This window comes from Chlorocebus sabaeus, chromosome 20, assembly GCF_047675955.1.
Source record: "Chlorocebus sabaeus isolate Y175 chromosome 20, mChlSab1.0.hap1, whole genome shotgun sequence".
NCBI lineage: Eukaryota > Metazoa > Chordata > Mammalia > Primates > Cercopithecidae > Chlorocebus > Chlorocebus sabaeus.
In genome coordinates, this window is record NC_132923.1 from 60897124 (window position 1) to 60916493 (window position 19370).

At 34.5% G+C, this 19370-nt stretch overlaps 2 protein-coding genes across 2 annotated transcripts in view; one reads left to right on the top strand and one right to left on the bottom strand.

The window, feature by feature from the left end:
- The first annotated feature begins 513 nt into the window (after positions 1-513).
- Positions 514-12874, top strand: ASB17 (ankyrin repeat and SOCS box containing 17). Its single transcript, XM_007978254.3, has 3 exons — positions 514-1027; positions 10270-10549; positions 12589-12874. Exons 1-3 carry the CDS (start codon positions 627-629, stop codon positions 12793-12795), a joined length of 888 nt encoding a protein of 295 aa, XP_007976445.1. The 5' UTR covers positions 514-626; the 3' UTR covers positions 12796-12874.
- Positions 12875-18810: 5936 nt separating this feature from the next.
- The window catches only part of MSH4 (mutS homolog 4), a 116079-nt gene continuing 115519 nt past the window's right edge, over positions 18811-19370 (bottom strand). Inside the window, exon 20 of the mRNA XM_007978253.3 lies at positions 18811-19354. Within this exon, the coding sequence (XP_007976444.3) occupies positions 19163-19354 (192 nt within the window). The 3' untranslated portion in view covers positions 18811-19162. The remainder of the gene's footprint in view (positions 19355-19370) is intronic.

Below are 19370 nucleotides of genomic sequence, written 5' to 3' on the forward strand. Positions count from 1 at the left end.
CATACCACTGCACTCCAGCCTGGGTGACAGGGTGAGACCCTGTCTCAAAAAACAAAAAACAACAAAAAAATTATCTGTGTAAGCCTCAATTTCCTCAACTATAAGATAGGGGAAATAACTGGTGAGGATTAAGTGAGAGCATACAGTATTCACACAGAACATGAGAACAACACTTGAATTTATTCACTCTAGCAATCATTGTCTGCTTACATAATAGCCTACAAAGGATAATCAATCTGTTTATTACTATTATGTAGTCTACTGAAGAAACATGCAGAACTTGAGAAACAATGCAGACTACCCTGAACTGAATTCTTAGAAAATTAAATATATTGTATCTTAGCTTTCAAGTTTGCCATTTCTGTCCAATATGTCTCTTTCAAATGTTACCAGTTACATATAATATCCCCTCTGACTTATGCTGGTGACCTCTACCTATTGTGGAGGAATCTCCACCTATTGTGATGTCATCCAGTACTTTGTGGTAATATTTATTTTTTCTGGTTACAGTTTAAAGGGCACTTCTGTTTGTGGAGTCAAGCCTACCACATTATCAAAATATGTAACTGGAGGATTACAGTATGCTTACCTCTGATTTTATTTCTATACTGCTGCTATAAGTAACAATGAGTAAATCTACTAAATTATGTCGTAAGACTTCTTGTCCAAGGAGCAATATATTCTGCAATCTCCTTGACAAAATTGTTAAAAGACCCTCCCTACAGTTTTTGGGTCAGTGGGGATATCACTGTTATGAACCAAGGATTTACAGATCACTGGCCAAAATTCTGAGATATGTGGATTTGGATGGTTTTGACGCACTACTCACAGATTACATTGTATTTGTGGAAAAATCAGGATACCGTTTTGAAGTAAGTTTTAACCTCGACTTTACTGAAATATGTGTGAATACAATTCTGTACTGGGTTTTTGCCAGAAAAGGTAATCCTGACTTTGTGGAATTGCTTCTCAAGAAGACAAAAGACTATGTTCAAGACAGAAGTTGTAACCTGGCACTGATATGGAGGTAATAATCTCATACGTTTTCACTATAGAACAAGAAAATTTATCTTTAGGAGAGTAGAATGTTTCTTTTTTCTAAAATTAATATGTATAGTGGCTATATGTGAAGTAAGGAATTCTCACCTAATTGCTTGACTAGTTGTTCACTCCTTCACTCTTTCATTATGTATTGCATTTTAATTTATATGTAAATTATTATGTACCAATAAATCATTAGTGAGTCTGCTCTACACAGCTTACATGTTAGTGCTAAACAACATGTTTCTCTAACTAAACAGAGACACTATATTGTGTAATACTATGATCTCCTATTTCTGAGAATCCTGAGGTTTTATATTTGTATATGTTTATAAGCTGACTTTCAAAGTACAATTGGCAATATGCACAAATATTCACATAGTAATACTTATTAAACACAATAGTTCCCTATTTGTGTGTTAAACATTGATAAATTGGACTCCAAATTCTCCAAATTTGAGCACAATGAAGGTCAAGTACCTGATGCTATCGATAATAGAACCAAATTTTTATTGTCTTCACATGTCAATCTACCTAATGCATACTACTGAGGATCTTATGAAAATAAAATCTCCAGTGTATCCTCTTTGTAGTGCCTGTAATATCGATTTTAAAGTTACCTAGTTTGCACTAACTTTAATTTATTCTTTGGTTTTAGATATTCATCTGAATAAAACATTCATGTGTTCATTCATTCAGCAAAATATTTATTAATCATATTATGTATGCAGCTCTGTACTAGGTGCAATGATAAATGCATGTATGCAATGAAAAACAAAATTGACAAGATCAGTTAAAGACTAAACCAATTTAGGTTCTGCCTAAAGCAGAGTTTTTCCTTGATTGTGTATCCTATGGTACTGGAGAACCACTAGATTTCATTACTTAATGATTACTAAAGTACATGAACTGATAGCTGTGGTTTGGAAACAACAATAAACAAAACTACCACATAGTACTTTGTGTTTTAAGTAACCATTATATTTGTAATTACAGTAGAAATCAGCAAATCTTCTAAAGCTAACTGTCACTAGCTGGGCTAAAAAGTGCCTGTCTATAGCCCTGGAAGGCCCATGGGAAAGAAAAATTGAGTCAAACAGGGAGAGAGAATAAATTTTTTAAAATTAAAAATGGAAGCAGAGAGGAGAAAGCTGTAAGGAAAATGAAACAGAGAAACACAGTGGAACATGATAGAGTGCTATTAACAACTGTCTTAAGACAGGTTTAAAATTAATAAATTTCAACTTAGATGCATCCATTGTATCTATGTAAAACCCATTACAGGTCAATTCTATGAATCGCAACATCATTTGCATAAATGTAAAATCCATTACAGGCCAATTCTATGGATTGCAACATCATTTGAACTTTTCAGAATCATAGAATTTTAAATTTGGATACAGCCTAAGAATTCATTAGCAGACCTTTACCCTGGACAGCAACCCTCTGTAGGGCATCACTGGTTGATGCTCACTGGTCTCTTCTTAAACAATTCTAGTAGTAGTGAGTTAACTATTTCCTAAGGTAAACCATTCCTTTGCCTTGGGGTCCTTGTTTTTCCTAGTGTTATATATATAGTTATATATATAGTTATACATACATATATATACATGTTATACATAGTTATATATGTTTTATATATATAACTAAAACTAATATAAATATAACTAGTCATAATAGTTATATAACTATATAAGTAGTTGTATATACAACTGTTTGAATATATATATTATAGTCACATGACTTTAAATATGATGTATATGCCAATGACTCTCAAATCTTTATTCCCAGTGTTGACTTTGCCTCTGATCTCTGAACTCCTTCTATATTTATTAATTGACATTGCCACATGGCATCTCAAACTGAATAGAAACGAAGCAGAATACTGATCTAATGCACCCCCCTTTCTGCCAACCTTTTCCTTCCCCAGAATTCCCCCCCAACCCCCGATTAACAGCACCTGTTTCTCTACCTCGTGGCTCAAGGCAGAAATCTAGGATTCATTCTTGATTCTTTCCTTTGTTTCAACACATCAGTAAGTCCTTTTATCTCCAAAACATATCCCAATCATTTCTATTTCTTTTCGTCTCCTTTCATCTCTTCCATTTCCTTTCATCTCTTCTATTTCAAATCTAGGTGAACCCACCATCACCTCTTGCATAGAAAACTGGAATAGACTTTTAAAGAGTCATCCAGCTTCCACTCTTCCCTGTCAACTCCTGTAATCTGTTATTGACTCAGAAGCCTGAGTGACCTTTTAAAAACACAAAATGGCTCATATCAACCATAGTTAAAATCCTCCAGTTTTTCCACTACAATGATTTTATACAAGGGGTATAGAATTCAAACAATATCCCCTTTTAAAAAAACCCTATATGAAAGATCACTCTGTATTTCTCCGAAACCCAATCTCATATTACTCCCCCTTTTGAACACTATATTCCAGCCACACAAACCTTTCTGTTTCTTGAACATCTTCAAGTTCATTCCTGCCATAAGGCCTCATAATACTGTTCCCTCTGTCCGAAAATCTATTCACTTGGGTCTTCCTCCTCATCAGCTAGGTCACAGTATAAATATCATCTTCTCAAAGAGGCCTTTTCTACTCACACAATCTAAAGAAGCCACTCAGTCATTATATTATTTTACTTTAATGTTCTGCACCTGCTGATCACTGACCTGTTTATCTACTGTTGTTCCTTTTTTCATTGGTTTGCTCATGATCTATCCTCATGGATAGAGTGTTTAGAACTATGTCAGATACATAGCAACTGCTCAATCAGGATTTTGTTGAGTGAATAAGTGAATTTTGAAACAGTTTTATTTGATTCTTCTTTCCTGTACTGCACTGAAGTCTTGCATTTCTCCATCCCTGCCCCTGTAGCTATAAAGATCAGTCTGCTAACTCTTTTCTACACGAAAACTTCTCAAATATTTGAACACACCTATTATGTCCTCATAATGAATACCCCATATTTCCTATTATCTGTTGTTCTTTACTTCGACAACATCATTCTTTGGTCATTCTCCCTTGTTTACACTCTAATTTGATAATTTCCCTATTATATCTCCCTGGAGGAGAGGAGATAGAATTAACAAGGGAAAGAAACTTAAGTTTGTTGATTTTCACCACAAACCTGCAAAAATCATCTAAATGCCACAGTGTGACAGATTGTAGGTGGCTAAAGGGAGAAGATATCATTCCATTCAAATAACAATAATAAATATTAAGCATTTTCTAAGTGCCAGACACTATGTTATTTATTAGGGATACAAAAACAAAGTAGACATATTTCCTGATTTTAGAGAGCTCATATACTAGTAAGTGAGGCATAAATGTAAACAGCAATTATAAACACACTCTAGGTACAAAAATAGAAGCATGTACAGGTAGAGAGAGCAGAGAAGGAAATTGTTAACACCATTAGGGAGGAGTAGGTATCTGAGAAGGCTCAATAGAATAGATGATGTCTTAAACTGATTTTTAAAAGATAGCAAAGAGTTTTTTCTTTCTTTCTCTTCAAGACACATAGTCTATATAGAAGGAGGATGACTGAAACTAAGGGAGATACAAACAATATTGTTGTATCCTATGACTAAAAGCAGTTTAGTAATAGCTAGAGAGTGAGATAGGAATCAGGTAGTAAGAGAAATGAAGACTGGAATTGAAAGAAGAAAGGATTTTGTAGGCCAGAAAGAAGAACATGAAATTTACACCATGAATAATGCCTGGCCAGTGAAAGTCAACTTGTGGAATTAAAAAGATTCATCAGCCCCATTTGAAGACTGGATTTTGGGAAAATAGGCTGCAGCTATGGCCGGGAAACCAGTTAGTAGACTACTCAAGCACTCCAAGTATAATGTTCTTTGCAGGAAGAGTTGGGGGAAAGTGATCTAATTTTTTTAAAAGGAAGTGGTTAGAGAAGATCCCTGAGGCTGAATTTGCATAACATGCAAAGTGTATGTACTTAGTTTGCATGTGTATTTATAATAGTTTTGAGGGGAGAACTAATTCTGCTCGGCCAACATCCCTCCCAACTTCTGGTCGCCCTTTGATACTACAACTGTTCAGGTAAATTATAATGAGAACTTAAACTAAAACAGTAGCAGTGGGAGAAAGGAGAGAGATTTTTAGGTAGAATAACAAGACACGGTAAGTGATCAGAATTGGAAGATCTAAGAGAAGAAAGAGTTAAACTTCAAATTTCTAAATTTTGAGAGTGGTTGAAAGTTGTATTAGTTTCCTGTTGCTGCTGCAACAAATTGCCACAAACTTAGTGTCTTAAAACAACACAAATTTATAGTTTAGTTCTTATAGTTCCAGAGTTCAAAAGTCCAAAATAAGTCTTATAGAGCTAAATCAAATTGTTAGTAGGCCCAGTCCCTTATGGAGGTTTTAGGGAAGAATCTGTTTCCTTGCCTTTGCCAGCTTTCAGAGGCCATCTACATTCCTTGACTGATGGCCTCTTCATCTTCAAAGCTAACACTGTAATGTCATAATATCTTATTCATTGACTCTGCTTCCAGCATTCTCTGTACTTATAAGGACTCTTGCAATTACATTGGGCACACCTAGTTAATTTCCCACCTCAAGATCTTCATCATATCTGCAAAATCCTATTTGCCATACTGAGAGGACATTATTCAGCCCACCAAAATGGTCATACCACAAACTTATCAAGGTAAAATATTTTTTAAAAACCTATAAAATCAGCTTTGGACACATGAGTTTGCACTGCCTAATGGATATCGAGGTAGAGATGTGCAGTACATGGCTAGATATACAGTGCCATCCTTAATCTTCTCTTACATCTCACATCTATGTTAGGATATCTGTTGATTCTACCTGCAAATAATATACAGCATCTGGCTGTCTCCACTACTATGTTCCAAGCTAAGTGATTCCCTTCCTTCTTTAACAAATTATCAACAAAGGGCAGATCACATTACCCTTCTATTCAAAACCTCCAATGACTTGTCATTTTGGTTTAGAGTAAAAGGTGAGGTTCTTACAGTGATCCTTAAGGCTCTAAATAATGTGGCATCCCATTACCTCTGTCCTCTTTCAGCCACACTGGTTCCCTTATTCTTTCTTCATCATTCCAGGCACACTCTCCTGCCATAGGGCCCTGAAATATCCAAATGCTTAACTTCCTCACCTCCTTCTGGTCTTTGTTCAAATGCCACTTTTCAATGATGTACTCTTCCATCATCTTATTTAATATTTAAAGATGCCCTGACTGTACCCGCCCACAGCATATCCACATTTCTTATTCTGCTCGACTTATTCTTTTTTCCAAGCACTCATCACCTTCTAACATAAAATGTGCTTGTTTACTATGTTCATGCTATATTGTTGTTAATCATCACTGTAACATAAGCAAGAGAGTAGGGATCTTCATTTTGTTTCCTGATATATCCCAAGCACCTAAAACAGTTCCTGGCATATAGTATGCATTCAATATTTGTTGAAATAAATAAATGGACAGGGACTAAAGTTATGATCATAAATAAAATTGCCTGGGAATAGTCAAATAAAATTGGTCTAAAGGCCATGCATATTTACTTAGATGTCGAGGGCAGAGGAAGAGGAGCCAGCGAAAGATAGTTGAGGAGAAATAGCCAAAGAGATAAATGGGTAACTTGGAGAGACTAGCTCAACTGAGTAAAAGGAAAACATAGTTTTAAGAAAGACAACTGTGTGAAATATCATACACAAAAAATTATTCTGGAGAAGCACCTATCAAATTTTTCAGTTAGAAACTGAAGGAGAATGAGAAGGGAAAAAATTAGAAATAATTATAGCTAAAAACTGAATCATTCTCTGCATGTCTATATGGAAATATTATGTCCCATTTCATAAGCATTATGACAGGTTTTCAGATACCAAAGGTTCAGTTCATTAACCTCACATTTAAAAACTAATTCTTGCTTTGCTTGCTGCACTTCATCCATATAAGTACTGCTATAATTAACTGTCAGTACAGATTAAGCAAATTCTGGTTTACAGTAATATACTCTTTAAACATGAGGATTAATCATATGTCATTTGGGTACAGATTAGACTTTTAAATCTCATTTTAAACCTATTTGAGTTTTAGTCATGTTTTCAACATTTTTCAGTATTCATTCAGTATCTTCTAAAGGTAATGCCAATCTTAATATCTTAGAATCAACTAATATCTCAAAATCTTAATAATGACCACTTATGGTATATTTTGCCTCTGAGTCTCCAGAATTCCCATACTTATAAGGTTCTTAAGTCAAATATTTTCTTAAGAACAAGCAAGATGAATACATTAAATTGCCTTTGAAAAGTTTAAGTGATTACACATCAACAAAAATCTTGTTAGGCCTGAAAGCTACAGGATAAATTCAAGGAATTTTTTACTATCACATATATAGTCAAAATTTTCAGTAAAAAAAGTTCAATGAACAAATATCTGAGTGCCTAATATGGGCCAAGCATTGTTCTAGGCACTTAAATATGTAGTAGTCAACTAAGATGAAATTATTGTCTTTTAGGAGCTTACAATTTTGTAAATTGTTCTGCTTATCCATTTATTTTGAAGATGAGAAAATGAAAGTTTAGAGGTGTTAAATAAGTTTTCCAAAAGATCAAATTTAATGTAGGTAGGTACAAAGTGCCCTGCGGAGTGTGAGATATATCTGGGTAATCAAAGAAGACTTCACGAAAGAGTTTATTAGACAAGGTCTCATAAAGATGAGTTAGACTTATCGCAGAATTGGAGGAAAAAAAAAAAAAAAAAAAAGGCGGGAGAGAAGAACATATACAAAGCAAAGAAATGGGAAAGACCTGGATGCAGTGGCAGTTTGGGAAACTGCTTACCAATGATAGGTAATATAGAAAGATACGTAGTTTAGAAGTTCTCCATGTGTTGGAAGTATTTGTAAAAAAGATGAGATGCCCAGGACATTATTGGTCTGGAGATGATTCCACGAGAGAGAGAGGAAATAATACATATCCACATTCATACATATGTACATACATAAATATCCTCTCTCTCTTTCTATATGTGTGTGCATATGTGTGTATATATATGTATATGTATGTATAGTGCCAGTGACAGAGTTATGACAAAAACCTGCATCTTGATTTCTAAAATGCTACTTTGCACTACACTTCACTATTTTTTAAATTACAAAATCCTGGCATTTCAGAGTTTGGTGAAGCTTTGGAGATAAACTAGTTGGTCCAGTGACTTTCCAACTACACTTTTGGGAGACCTGAATGAAGAACTAGTAGGGGTAAGGGCTCTAGGACTTACACCAGAAAAACTCTTTTTTCTTAGTTTTGTCAGATTCTTCAAAAACAACTTGAAAAAAGCTCATCTATTACAAAACATTTATCTTCTATAGCTAGTTCTGGTATAGCAATCCTCCAATGCTGGTTTATGTTTGTGCCTAAAACATTCCTTTGAATCTTTTTATTGGAAAACACCTACTAATCTTTCAAATCTTAGTTTCTGGATAACCTATAGGAAATGACTATTTCAGATAGAGTTAAGTACCCCTCCTCAGTGCTTCTATAGTACCCTGAGCATGCTTCTATCATTGTGATTATCACCTTGTATTGTATTAATACAATTTCTTGTGTTTTCCTTACTAGATGGTAATAGTCAAGAACTATATCTCATCTCTGTGTATCTACTCCTTAGTATACTCTAGGCAAGCAAGTGTTAAATAAATTAGGTAATGAAGGAATGAGCAAATGAGTACATAAATGCTTGTGGAAATGGATGTAAAGAGGCCAACTTGCCCAACAATCACACAGCCAATTCAGAGTCAAACTTTGGAACCTAGAACACTTGTCTCTACTGTTTATACCATTATACCATGCTGCCTCCCATTTTACCTAAGTACTATATATGTAGTCTTAAAGTTCCCCTTTTTGCATAAGACTTTCCTTGCTCTGAGTAGTTGCCTAAAACCAGTATTTATGCTTCATGTACTGCCCTGCAGTATTTTATTAGGCCAGTCAAGAGAATTCTACAGACAAAAATCATTAATAAAATTTCCCTTTCATTAGCCTAAAAACCATATTACTTGGCAAAATTATGGCTTGCTAAGATAAAATCCCCTGTGGTCAACGACACCACAATAATATTTACTCTGACCAAAATAACAGCATAAAAGTCTATTAAATCAAACAACTGCAAGAAGTATATACCATTTTAAAAAATGAAGTTTTCATTTCCATCATAAGGGAAGAGAAATTTTTAAGTCTAGCCATCATGTGACACTCTAGGGAAAACAAGATTTCAGAGCAGACTCAAAATTTTACTCAAGAAGAAAAATTCTGCCCTTGAGGGACCTGATATGGTTTTCATTATCATTTACATTTCCTAAGCCCAGCCAACTCTAATTTTATTAGAATGAAAAATATAGAATTAAGATAGTTGTATTTATTCCTTTCCTAATCTCCAAACTCAATTCAAGCTCATGTCTGGTACATGATCAAGAAGAACAAAAACAAAAAGATATGCAAATGATCACATAATTCTTTCTATTAATAAAGTTAAATCAAAAAGTTCTGTCCTTCTTTTCCATTTTATTTTTTCCAGAGCTACATCAGTTTTGTAATACTGTCTTAAGCTGTATAGATTTCTCAACTAGAATTGCTATGACTAAAAGTAAACACTTTACATATATTATAAATTGATTTTGTTTATTTTTACAGCATAAATGGGGTTTAAGTGTTTGGTAGGAGTTTTCTTTTAACCTTCAGTTTGGTCTAGATTCATAGAGTGGAAAACTCCTTTTAAGAAATATATAGGCTGGGGACAGAGGCTCACGCCTGTAATCCCAACACTTTGGGAGGCTGAGGCAGGCAGATCACCTGAGGTTGGGAGTTTGAGACCAGACTGACCGACATGGAGAAACACTGTCTCTACGAAAAATACAAAATGAGCTGGGCATGGTTGCATATGCCTGTAATCCCAGCTACTCAAGAGGCTGAGGCAGGAGAATCGCTTGAACCCAGGAGGCAGAGGTTGAGATGAGCGGAGATCATGCCATTGCACTCCAGCCTGAGCAACAAGAGGGAAACTCTATCTCGAAAAAAAAAAAAAAGAAACATATAAAGTTACATTTAAGACATTTAACACTTAAGATAATACTATTATTTTCCCATTACTAGCAAGATAAAGTGTTTGTCACATTTCTTAATTCTATATCCAATGAGTTTTTGTTTTGTTTAATTCACAGAACTTTCACACCAGTATACTGTCCAAGTCCATTAAGTGGCATCACACCTCTCTTTTATGTAGCTCAGACAAGACAGTCTAATATCTTCAAAATACTACTGCAATATGGAATCTTAGAAAGAGAAAAAAACCCTATCAACATTGTCTTAACGATAGTACTCTACCCTTCAAGAGTAAGAGTAATGGTTGATCGTGAATTGGCTGACATCCATGAAGATGCCAAAACATGTTTGGTACTATGTTCCAGAGTGCTTTCTGTCATTTCAGTCAAGGAAATAAAGGTAAGAAAACTACTTTAAAAAAAAAAAAAAGGGCTCAAATATTAGTGAATCTTAAGATTAAACTGTAAAGGAAAGAATACAGTTAATTTTTAATTTACAGAATATGTCCAGTGACAGATCATTGAGTATATATTAATAAAAATAATAGGGAAAATCTCAGTCTTTTACTTCTTACGTTTTTAGAAATATGAAAGAAAATTAAGTTGTATGTATAGTTCATTTTAGTATTAAGTAGATATATATTATATCCTAATTATATTTTTAAAACTGTTTAAGATGTCTCTGTCCTTTAAAAACTAAATAAAAAAATTTAACAGACCTCCCTTCCAACAGAATATTTCAAAATAAGGGTTACATTTCTCCCCACAAGTACAATCATATGTAAAAAAACAGATTTCTTCCATTCAAGTTCTCAAAGCAACATCAAGTATTATAAAAATATAAATAAAGGTTTAAAATATTTGTTCAAGTGAAAATATCTATCCCTCAGAAATGTGGAGACCTTCTTAATAATAAGGTTTCTGGAATAAATCAAATTTAGAGAAAACAATTAACAGCATATAGGGTACCCTGTCAAAATGAACTGCAAGCGTCAGCATCAAATTGAATTATGCCCATTAGTAGCAAGAAATAAGTCTGTTTAATAGAGAGAAAGCTACCCCTATAAATTTAAACCAATAAAATCAACAAGGAATCCAGTAGTTCCCCTAATCTTTAATGGTGTGACATCAGAAATAAACTCGTAAGAGATATAACTCTACTATTTTTTTTCTTTAATGCCTCAGCAGTGAATATGAATGCCTGAGCCAACTGTAAGCAAAGCAAATTTATCAAATTATTTTGGCAGCCCATTTTTAAAACAAATTTTTTTTTTTTTGCATTTTCAGAAACTTGCTTGTCCTTGGTCCAGTATTAATTCTGCATAATTGTTACAGAACATATCAATTCTCAACCAGTTCCATGAATGCTATTCCTGAGATACAACCCTAGTAGAAAAGCACTAGGATAGAGTGAGTTTACCAAAATCATCTGCCTAAGTGGTGAAAAATTTATAGCTGGGTTCCAATCAATTGCAGTTTAATAAAGTAGCATTGAGCAAGAAGATAAAGAATAGCATTAAAACTGCTTAAAGAACACTTTAAATGCCTCTGTTCTGCATTTCCACACTTCTCAGTAGTTTTTCCTATCATAGCACATATATTTTATTGTAAATATATGTTTAGATATTTTTACCTCTACACCAGGAGTCTTGTAAGCACAGAGGCTGTGTCTGTTTTACCTACATTAGCAATTATCCCAAGCACCTATCACAATGCTAAGCATATATTCTTTAATAGTTAAATAATTGAATAATGGATACATTATATATGTAATAGATAAACAATAGTATCATGTAGCCTGTGGAGTATATGTTCTAGTGGAGAATATTTCTGTAATACAGCAATGTTTTTTCCTCCTAAGTCAATCTATTAACATTTGACCCCTAATATTAAATATTGTAAAAGACGCCTTTCTAAACCTTTAAAAGACATCTTTTCATTTGGCAGGCCTCCTGTCAGACTTTCTTGTGTAGGAAGCATTACTCTACAATAGTTGATATCACCTTGGAAACTTTTAGGACTTCATTGTCTGTGTCCAACCCCAGACTAGTTGAATCAGAATTTGTGGAGTAGGACCTGAGCACTGGTATTTTTTACAGTCTCCCAGATAATTCTATATAGCAAAGTTGACCATAACCACTCTTCAGGAATAAGTTGATAAAATATAAGTACAATCCAACTAAAATTAAAAACTTGATCGGATTCATAGTTGTAAAAAAAATTTGCCTTGTGTCCTTAGACATATAGATTATTTAAAGTTTATCCTTGTGAAAAAAATGGGAATAAAATACTTGCCTCAAGTAAAAATTCTTTGGAAAAAAGTTATAAGGGTTTTATAAGTTTATGGTCTATTTTCTAAATTTAAAAACAAGTGTTAATAATTTGGACCAATCCAAATTACAAAACATTACAAAAGTAAAATATTTTGCTTTTCTTCAGACACAGCTGAGTTTAGGAAGACGTCCAATTATTTCAAATTGGTTTGATTACATTCCTTCAACAAGATACAAAGATCCATGTGAACTATTACATCTTTGCAGACTAACCATCAGGAATCAACTATTAACCAACAATATGCTCCCAGATGGAATATTTTCACTTCTAATTCCTGCTCGTCTACAAAACTATCTGAATTTAGAAATCTAACATACGTCAATGTCCTAAGTTCCTTAACAATGCTTACCAATGTATGGCTTAGAAGTTAATAAAAATTAACTTCATGTAAGTTTTTATTGCATTGAACATTCATTTAGAAAATATATTTTCACACAACATCTTAACTGGATCACTTTTTACTCATTATGTGACTCTGCCCATTACCGTCTATAAATGTGATAAATTATATGCATTTTACACAAAGAAAAATGAACTATTTTGATCCAAATTACACAAAAATGAAAATATCAGTTCAATCTGTATGTTCTTTCATCACGAAGAAACTTATCTAAAAAAAATAGAGTTTCCTCAGACAATTTTTTGGCTACTTTCTAAGTATTAGATTTTTTTCTCTACAACTATGTGCAAACATGAAACTTGGAAGACAGTTCTCTATGGATCTCTCTCATGTTTTTCCTGTCAGGAGAAGAAGCACTAATTTCCATTATGGGCTAGCTTTTCAAGAATGTTTGTATAGTAAGCAGTTTGGGAGATAGAGATAGCGTCTTCCTCTGGAGCAGAGAGCAGGTTTGTTTATTGTCTACTATACAAAAGTAATGTCTTCCTCTGAGGCAAAGGTTGAACAAGTTTGCTTGAAATTCATTATAAAAGATTGGAATTTCCCAAGCTCAGAGCTCCTCTGCTGTGACACAAATTTACTGTGTCCACATCTACTTGGCCCACTCCGTATCTTGGAGGGTGGATCTAAGTGAAATCGACACAAGCATGAATCTTATGCTACTTGCTAATGCCATTAGTAATAAAGTCCTTTGTTTCTAACCCAAGAATCTCTTGTCTTCTGACAGCAAGCATGAAGCTATGGCAGGCTAAACTGCTTGTTTGCAATTAGGGTAAAAATGTCAGACTCTTCACAGTTCTTGACAATAAGCATCTGTTCCCACCTTATTACTATATATTTTAGGACCTGTCTTAGTAAATTATGGCGGACAGTAGCAGATTCCACTGTCCACTCATAGTCTGGGTACTATCAAAGTGTGACAATTCACAGAAAGAGTGTTCACTCTGGTCCTGTACTAACATAAACTGTGTAAATATTATTATTACAGTGTCTAAAGAACAGAATATAAATAGTGAAGTAGCAAAGACATGGAGCAATATAACCAGATTACTTGCTTTTTCTTTCCCTCTACTTCCATTTAGCTGAAGTAAAAATACATTATAGGATTGAATTACAGAAATGCTTACTTATATACTTTATTAAAATGTTTATAACAGCATATTTTAAGCTCATAAATATAGAAGTACATATTATAGACAGGCTATTCACATGAATATTTCCTTTACTAGGAACATGTAAAATAGTTATATATTTTGGTAATAAGTTAATATAAAGAAAGCCTAAAAGCTACCTTTAGTCTAGCACATAAAGAAACACTAGATTGGTGATCCAGATGAAGCAATTTATCTGGCCAAATACCTCAGCAAATCTTTTGACATTTATTCTCTAATTTTCATCCTTTTCTTCCATCCTTCTCTTCGTATGTCTTCAACTCTAAGAAAGATTAATAAATTTGGTCTAGTCTTCACTTTTATTGACTATGTCTCATGCGTATTCTAAAGGGTGGGCAATAAGCAGCAACTAAGTTTCAGGAACTTCTTCCTACTGGAATTCTGATTACTTCCATATTTCTCAACATGATAAATCCAACACCACCCAGAATCTTACTGAACTCTTCCCTTCTGTAATAGTTTCCTAGAGTTGCCGTAACAAAGTGCCACACACTGGGTACTTTATTTCTCATCTCACAGTTGTGAATCCTACAAGTCCAAAATCAAGGTCACCAGGGCCCTCGTCCCTCTAAAGCTTTTACAAGAATTCTTCCTTACCTCATTCTAGCTTCTGGTGGTTTCCCTTCCTTGGCTTGTAGCTGCATCACTTCAATCCTTTGTCTTCATATGGTGTTCCCCTCTGTCTTCATGTGGTCTTATAAGGACAGCTGTCATGTCTTATCTGATCACATTCACAATAATCCCATTTCCAAACATCACATTCTGAGGTATTGAGGGTTAGCACTCGAACCTATCTTTTTTATTGTTTTCACATTTAAAACATTTTTGTCTTTTTTTTTTAAGTTCAGGGGTACATGTGCAGGATGTGCAGGTTTGTTACACAGGTAAATGTGTGCCATGGTGGTTTGCTGCACAGGTCATCCCATCACCTAGGTATTAAGACCAGCATCCATTAGCTGTTCTTCCTGATGCCCTCCCTCTTCCGTCTCCACCCTCTGCCAGGCCCTGGTGTGTGTTGTTCCCCTCCATGTGTCCATGTGCTGTCATCATTTAGATCCCACTTATAAGTGAGAACATGCGGTGTTTGGTTTTCTGTTCCTGCATTAATTTGCTGAGGATAATGACCTCCAGCTCCAACCATATTCCCTCAAAAGACATGATATCTTTCAAATCAATGTCTTCTCTCCCTCATCAGCCACGCTGCCCACTCAACTCTTCTCTCCTCCCACACGCATCTGTCCCATTCCCATCATTTCTACCTTTAACCCTCATCAACTCTACTAAAACAGTCTCTTAAACTGTTTGGTCTCCTTGACTCTGGTTTCAACTGCCCATTTCAAAATCATTCATGCTAACACCCAGATGATCTTATTAAGATGGAAATCTAATCATGTTATACTACCATCACTACTACCACCATCCCTTGCCAATCCCCCAAGGGCAAACATGCCTTAAAACTCTACAGTGGTTTATAGGAGAAACTGATAGAAAGCACCTAGCTTCACTCTCTCACATATGCACTGTATCCTCTAGCTAAACTAAGCTGCTTACTGCTTCACATATCTTTACTTACACATATGCTGATCTATCTAAAATGCCTTTTCCTTCCTAAAAACCCAATATATTTTATCCTTTAAATTCCCTTTGACCAACAAACATTACATACTCTTGGTTCCAGTACTTTAACCATTCCTCTATTATGGCACTTATCACATGGTGCTCCAATCCTAATATATGTGTTTTTTTCTCTTTATTACACCCAAGGTTCTCAAAGTGAAACACCCTATCTCTTGTACCTCTAACACCTAATATGTTGCCTGGTTCATAGAAAATATTTATTGAATTAGATTTGTTTTATAGATTTCTAAAAGTAATACTCTAAAACTTTTGCTTGAAGGAACAGATCTTAAAATGTGCTTTCAGAGAGGCTAAAAGTAGTTAAAAAACAGAAAAAAGAGAAATAAAACATCACTGCTGGCTAAAAAAATTCTCAGAATAGCTTTAAAAATTTTTTGAAAAGCATTACTCACTGCACACCTATTAAAATGGCTCAATTAAAAAAATAAAAGAAAACTGACAATACCAAGTACTAGTCAACATAAGGAGCAACTGGAACTCACACATACCTGATGAGAATGAAAAGTGGTATAGTCACTCTGGAAAAGACTGGCAGCTTCTTATGAAATAAAACAAACACTTAACATATGACACAGCTATTTTACTCCTATTTAATCTAGATAAATGAAAACTTATGCTCCCAAAAAAACCCTGTATAGGAAGGTTTATGGTAGCTTTATTCATAATTACTGAGAACTAAAAACCCAAATGTCCCTCAATGAATGAAAGAATGACAAACTCTGGCACATATAAACAATGAAATACTTGTCAGCAATAAAAAGGCACAGCAACACATATACATTTCAAATGCATTATGCAAAATAAGCCAGTCTCAAAAGGTTACATGCTATGTGGATTTCATTTGTTGGACATTCTGGGAAAAAAAAAAAAACTACAGGGAAAGAAAACAGGCCTGTGATTGCTGGGTTAAAGTTAAGGGTCAGGGAAAGATTTAACTACAAAGGAACAGCACCAAGGAAGTCTTTTGGGGTGATGGAACTGTTCTGGTGGTTTTTGCTGGTGGTTACGTGAATCCATAAATGTACTAAAATTCATAGGACCATACACCAAAAAATTTAATTTTATTGAATGTAAATGTAAAAATAAATGCATTACTTCCTAGGCATGAGAATAAGCTATGTTTCCTCTCCACCCCCCACATATTTTACCCCTAAACTTGAAAAAGACTATCTTATGTAGGATTTTATCCTGTGAGGAGAAAAGTGGAACAGGCTAAAATAATGGCTTTACGGTGGAAATTAAAGGAGTTTGCTAACACATTATGGGCATTTACCTTGAAAGACTGGATTATGAGATAATGATCTACAATATTAGAAAAAGGCAAAGGCAAAGAGGAATGAAAGAGTAGAACAAATCGATCTTAAAATTAAGAAATGGATTGTCTCCCTAGTATTCACCTTCATTTTATAGTATCATGACATAATAATTATATCTTTATTTGATTTGGTTTTCTGTATGTTTCTGCTACACACAAAATGGTTTAAGAAGAAGTAATTTAATTTTAAGAAGATATAAACCTGTTTTTATTTCAGTTATCTCAATTCTAGAATAAAAGACATTAATCATTTGGCTGCAGTTTTTGCATCAAAAGCTTTAATTGATGAAAAATGTCTTAAAACTTTGGTGGAATTTCACATTGAGGTTAAATCTAAAAAGAAGCGAATGTATTTGAGGAAATGATATTCAGCATATTTGATGTTGCACTCGTCTCTGCTTGCCTGTTTTTTTTCCTCACTGCCTACTCCCTTTCCACCTTTTATTGCTTTCCTCTCTTTCTTTCCTGCCACCCCAATCTGCCATGACTTTTCCTCCTCAGTGTCTTCTTGAAATTTGCCACAAACCTGAATTACCTAACTGCCTTTAGAAATGACCACATAGGCCTGGCACTGTGGCTCAAGCTGTAATCCCAGTACTCTGGGAGGCCGAGACGGGCGGATCACGAGGTCAGGAGATCAAGACCATCCTGGTTAACACGGTGAAACCCCGTCTCTACTAAAAAAATACAAAAAAACTAGCCGGGCGAGGTGGCGGGCGCCTGTAGTCCCAGCTATTCGGGAGGCTGAGGCAGGAGAACGGCGTGAACCCGGCAGGTGGAGCTTGCAGTGAGCCAAGATCCGGCCGCTGCACTCCAGCCTGGGCGACAGAGCAAGACTCCGTCTCAAAAAAAAAAAAAAAAAAAAAAAGAAATGAACACATAAGGCCAGGCGCAGTGGCTCACATCTGTAATCCCAGTACTTTAGGAGGCCGAGGCAGGTGGATCACCTGAGGTCAGGAGTTCGAGACTAGCCTGGCCAACATTATGAAACCTCGTATCTACCAAAAAATACAAAAATAAGCCAGTCATGGTGGTCAGTGCCTGTAGTCCCAGCTACTCAGGAGACTAATGCAATAGAATTGCTTGAAGCAGGGAAGTGGAGGTTGCAGTGAGTTGAGATTGCACCATTGCACTCCAGTCTGGGGGACAAGAGTGAGACTCTGTCTCAAAAAGAAAAAAATAAAAATAAACAAAAAGAAATGACCAAACAAAATAGAATTCATTTCAGAGGCTGTGAATTAAAACATAGCTAATAGTCAAATATATTGTGATAGTTTTTCTAAAACATGACAATAGGGAATATAAGTAATCTAACAAGACATTTAATATATATTGAATTGAATGTAAAACAAACAATAATTTACATTTACTTTTCCAAAATAATATGTGTATCATTTAAATTATAACTTTTTTGATATACTTGACTACTAATAGTTACTTAGAATGCTGAGAGTTTAATAAAGTCAACAAACATTAATATTAATTGTTATAGAATAAAATATGGCCCTAAGTGGTCTGTGAATAATATTGGGGGGTCAAATTACTATGAATACTGTAGCTTACTAAATAAATAATTCAAATGTATACCTTGAATTCCAGACACTTAGTTGCCCAAGAAAAGAATAACTTGTCTATGTTAGGCCTTTATGCTGAGATTACTCACTCAGCAGAGTGATTCCAAAATTACTCTGATGAACTTCAGAACCCTCCAGTGTTGGAATGTGGGGGTACTAATTAATAAACTGTTGAGTTATAGGGCATTATTACTTCAGAATAGAATGTAAAAGAAAAGCTCAAAAAAGTTTCCAGACCTAAAAAGAAAGGTGTTTATTAAACTAGGGTATTTACAATAATATTTTAAATTATAACTTTTAAGTATAAATAAACTTAGGTCTTAATAATGTGAATTTTTGTGAGAAAAAAGTGGTATATTGTATTTTTTCCTAACATAAAAACCATTCCTTTAAGTAGTTCTCATGTAAGTTACAATAAATATTTTTCATGTAGAATATATAGATGACAATTGTGCTGTTAATAAAATGTCATTTTCAGTTAAAATATGAAATCTGGAAAATATTATTTTCCTTATATCTGAGAAGAAAAATAAATTCTAGGTTCCTTGAATTAAGATATATTATTACATTAGAATTGTTATTATTCTTCAGTCTTTCCTGGAACTTGTTCAGTCTTGGGAAAATCTTCCTTGTACTTCTTCTTGAGGTTACTTAAATATATTCGTAAACTGTCTGGATCCAATTGAGAGTTTCGAGCAGTTTGAACAAGCCTAGTGGCTAGATGGTACACAGCTCTCTGTCTTTCCATCTCAGGGGTGCTCCTTTGGTTTTGCTGTCATTGGGGAAAA

Excerpts from the sequence above, each read along its gene's own strand:
- ASB17 (XM_007978254.3), top strand. The coding sequence starts at position 627 with ATGAGTAAATCTACTAAATTATGTCGTAAGACTTCTTGTCCAAGGAGC. Across the intron at positions 1,028-10,269 it reads AACCTGGCACTGATATGGAG|AACTTTCACACCAGTATACT; the intron begins GTAATAATCTCA and ends TTTAATTCACAG. Across the intron at positions 10,550-12,588 it reads TTTCAGTCAAGGAAATAAAG|ACACAGCTGAGTTTAGGAAG; the intron begins GTAAGAAAACTA and ends GCTTTTCTTCAG.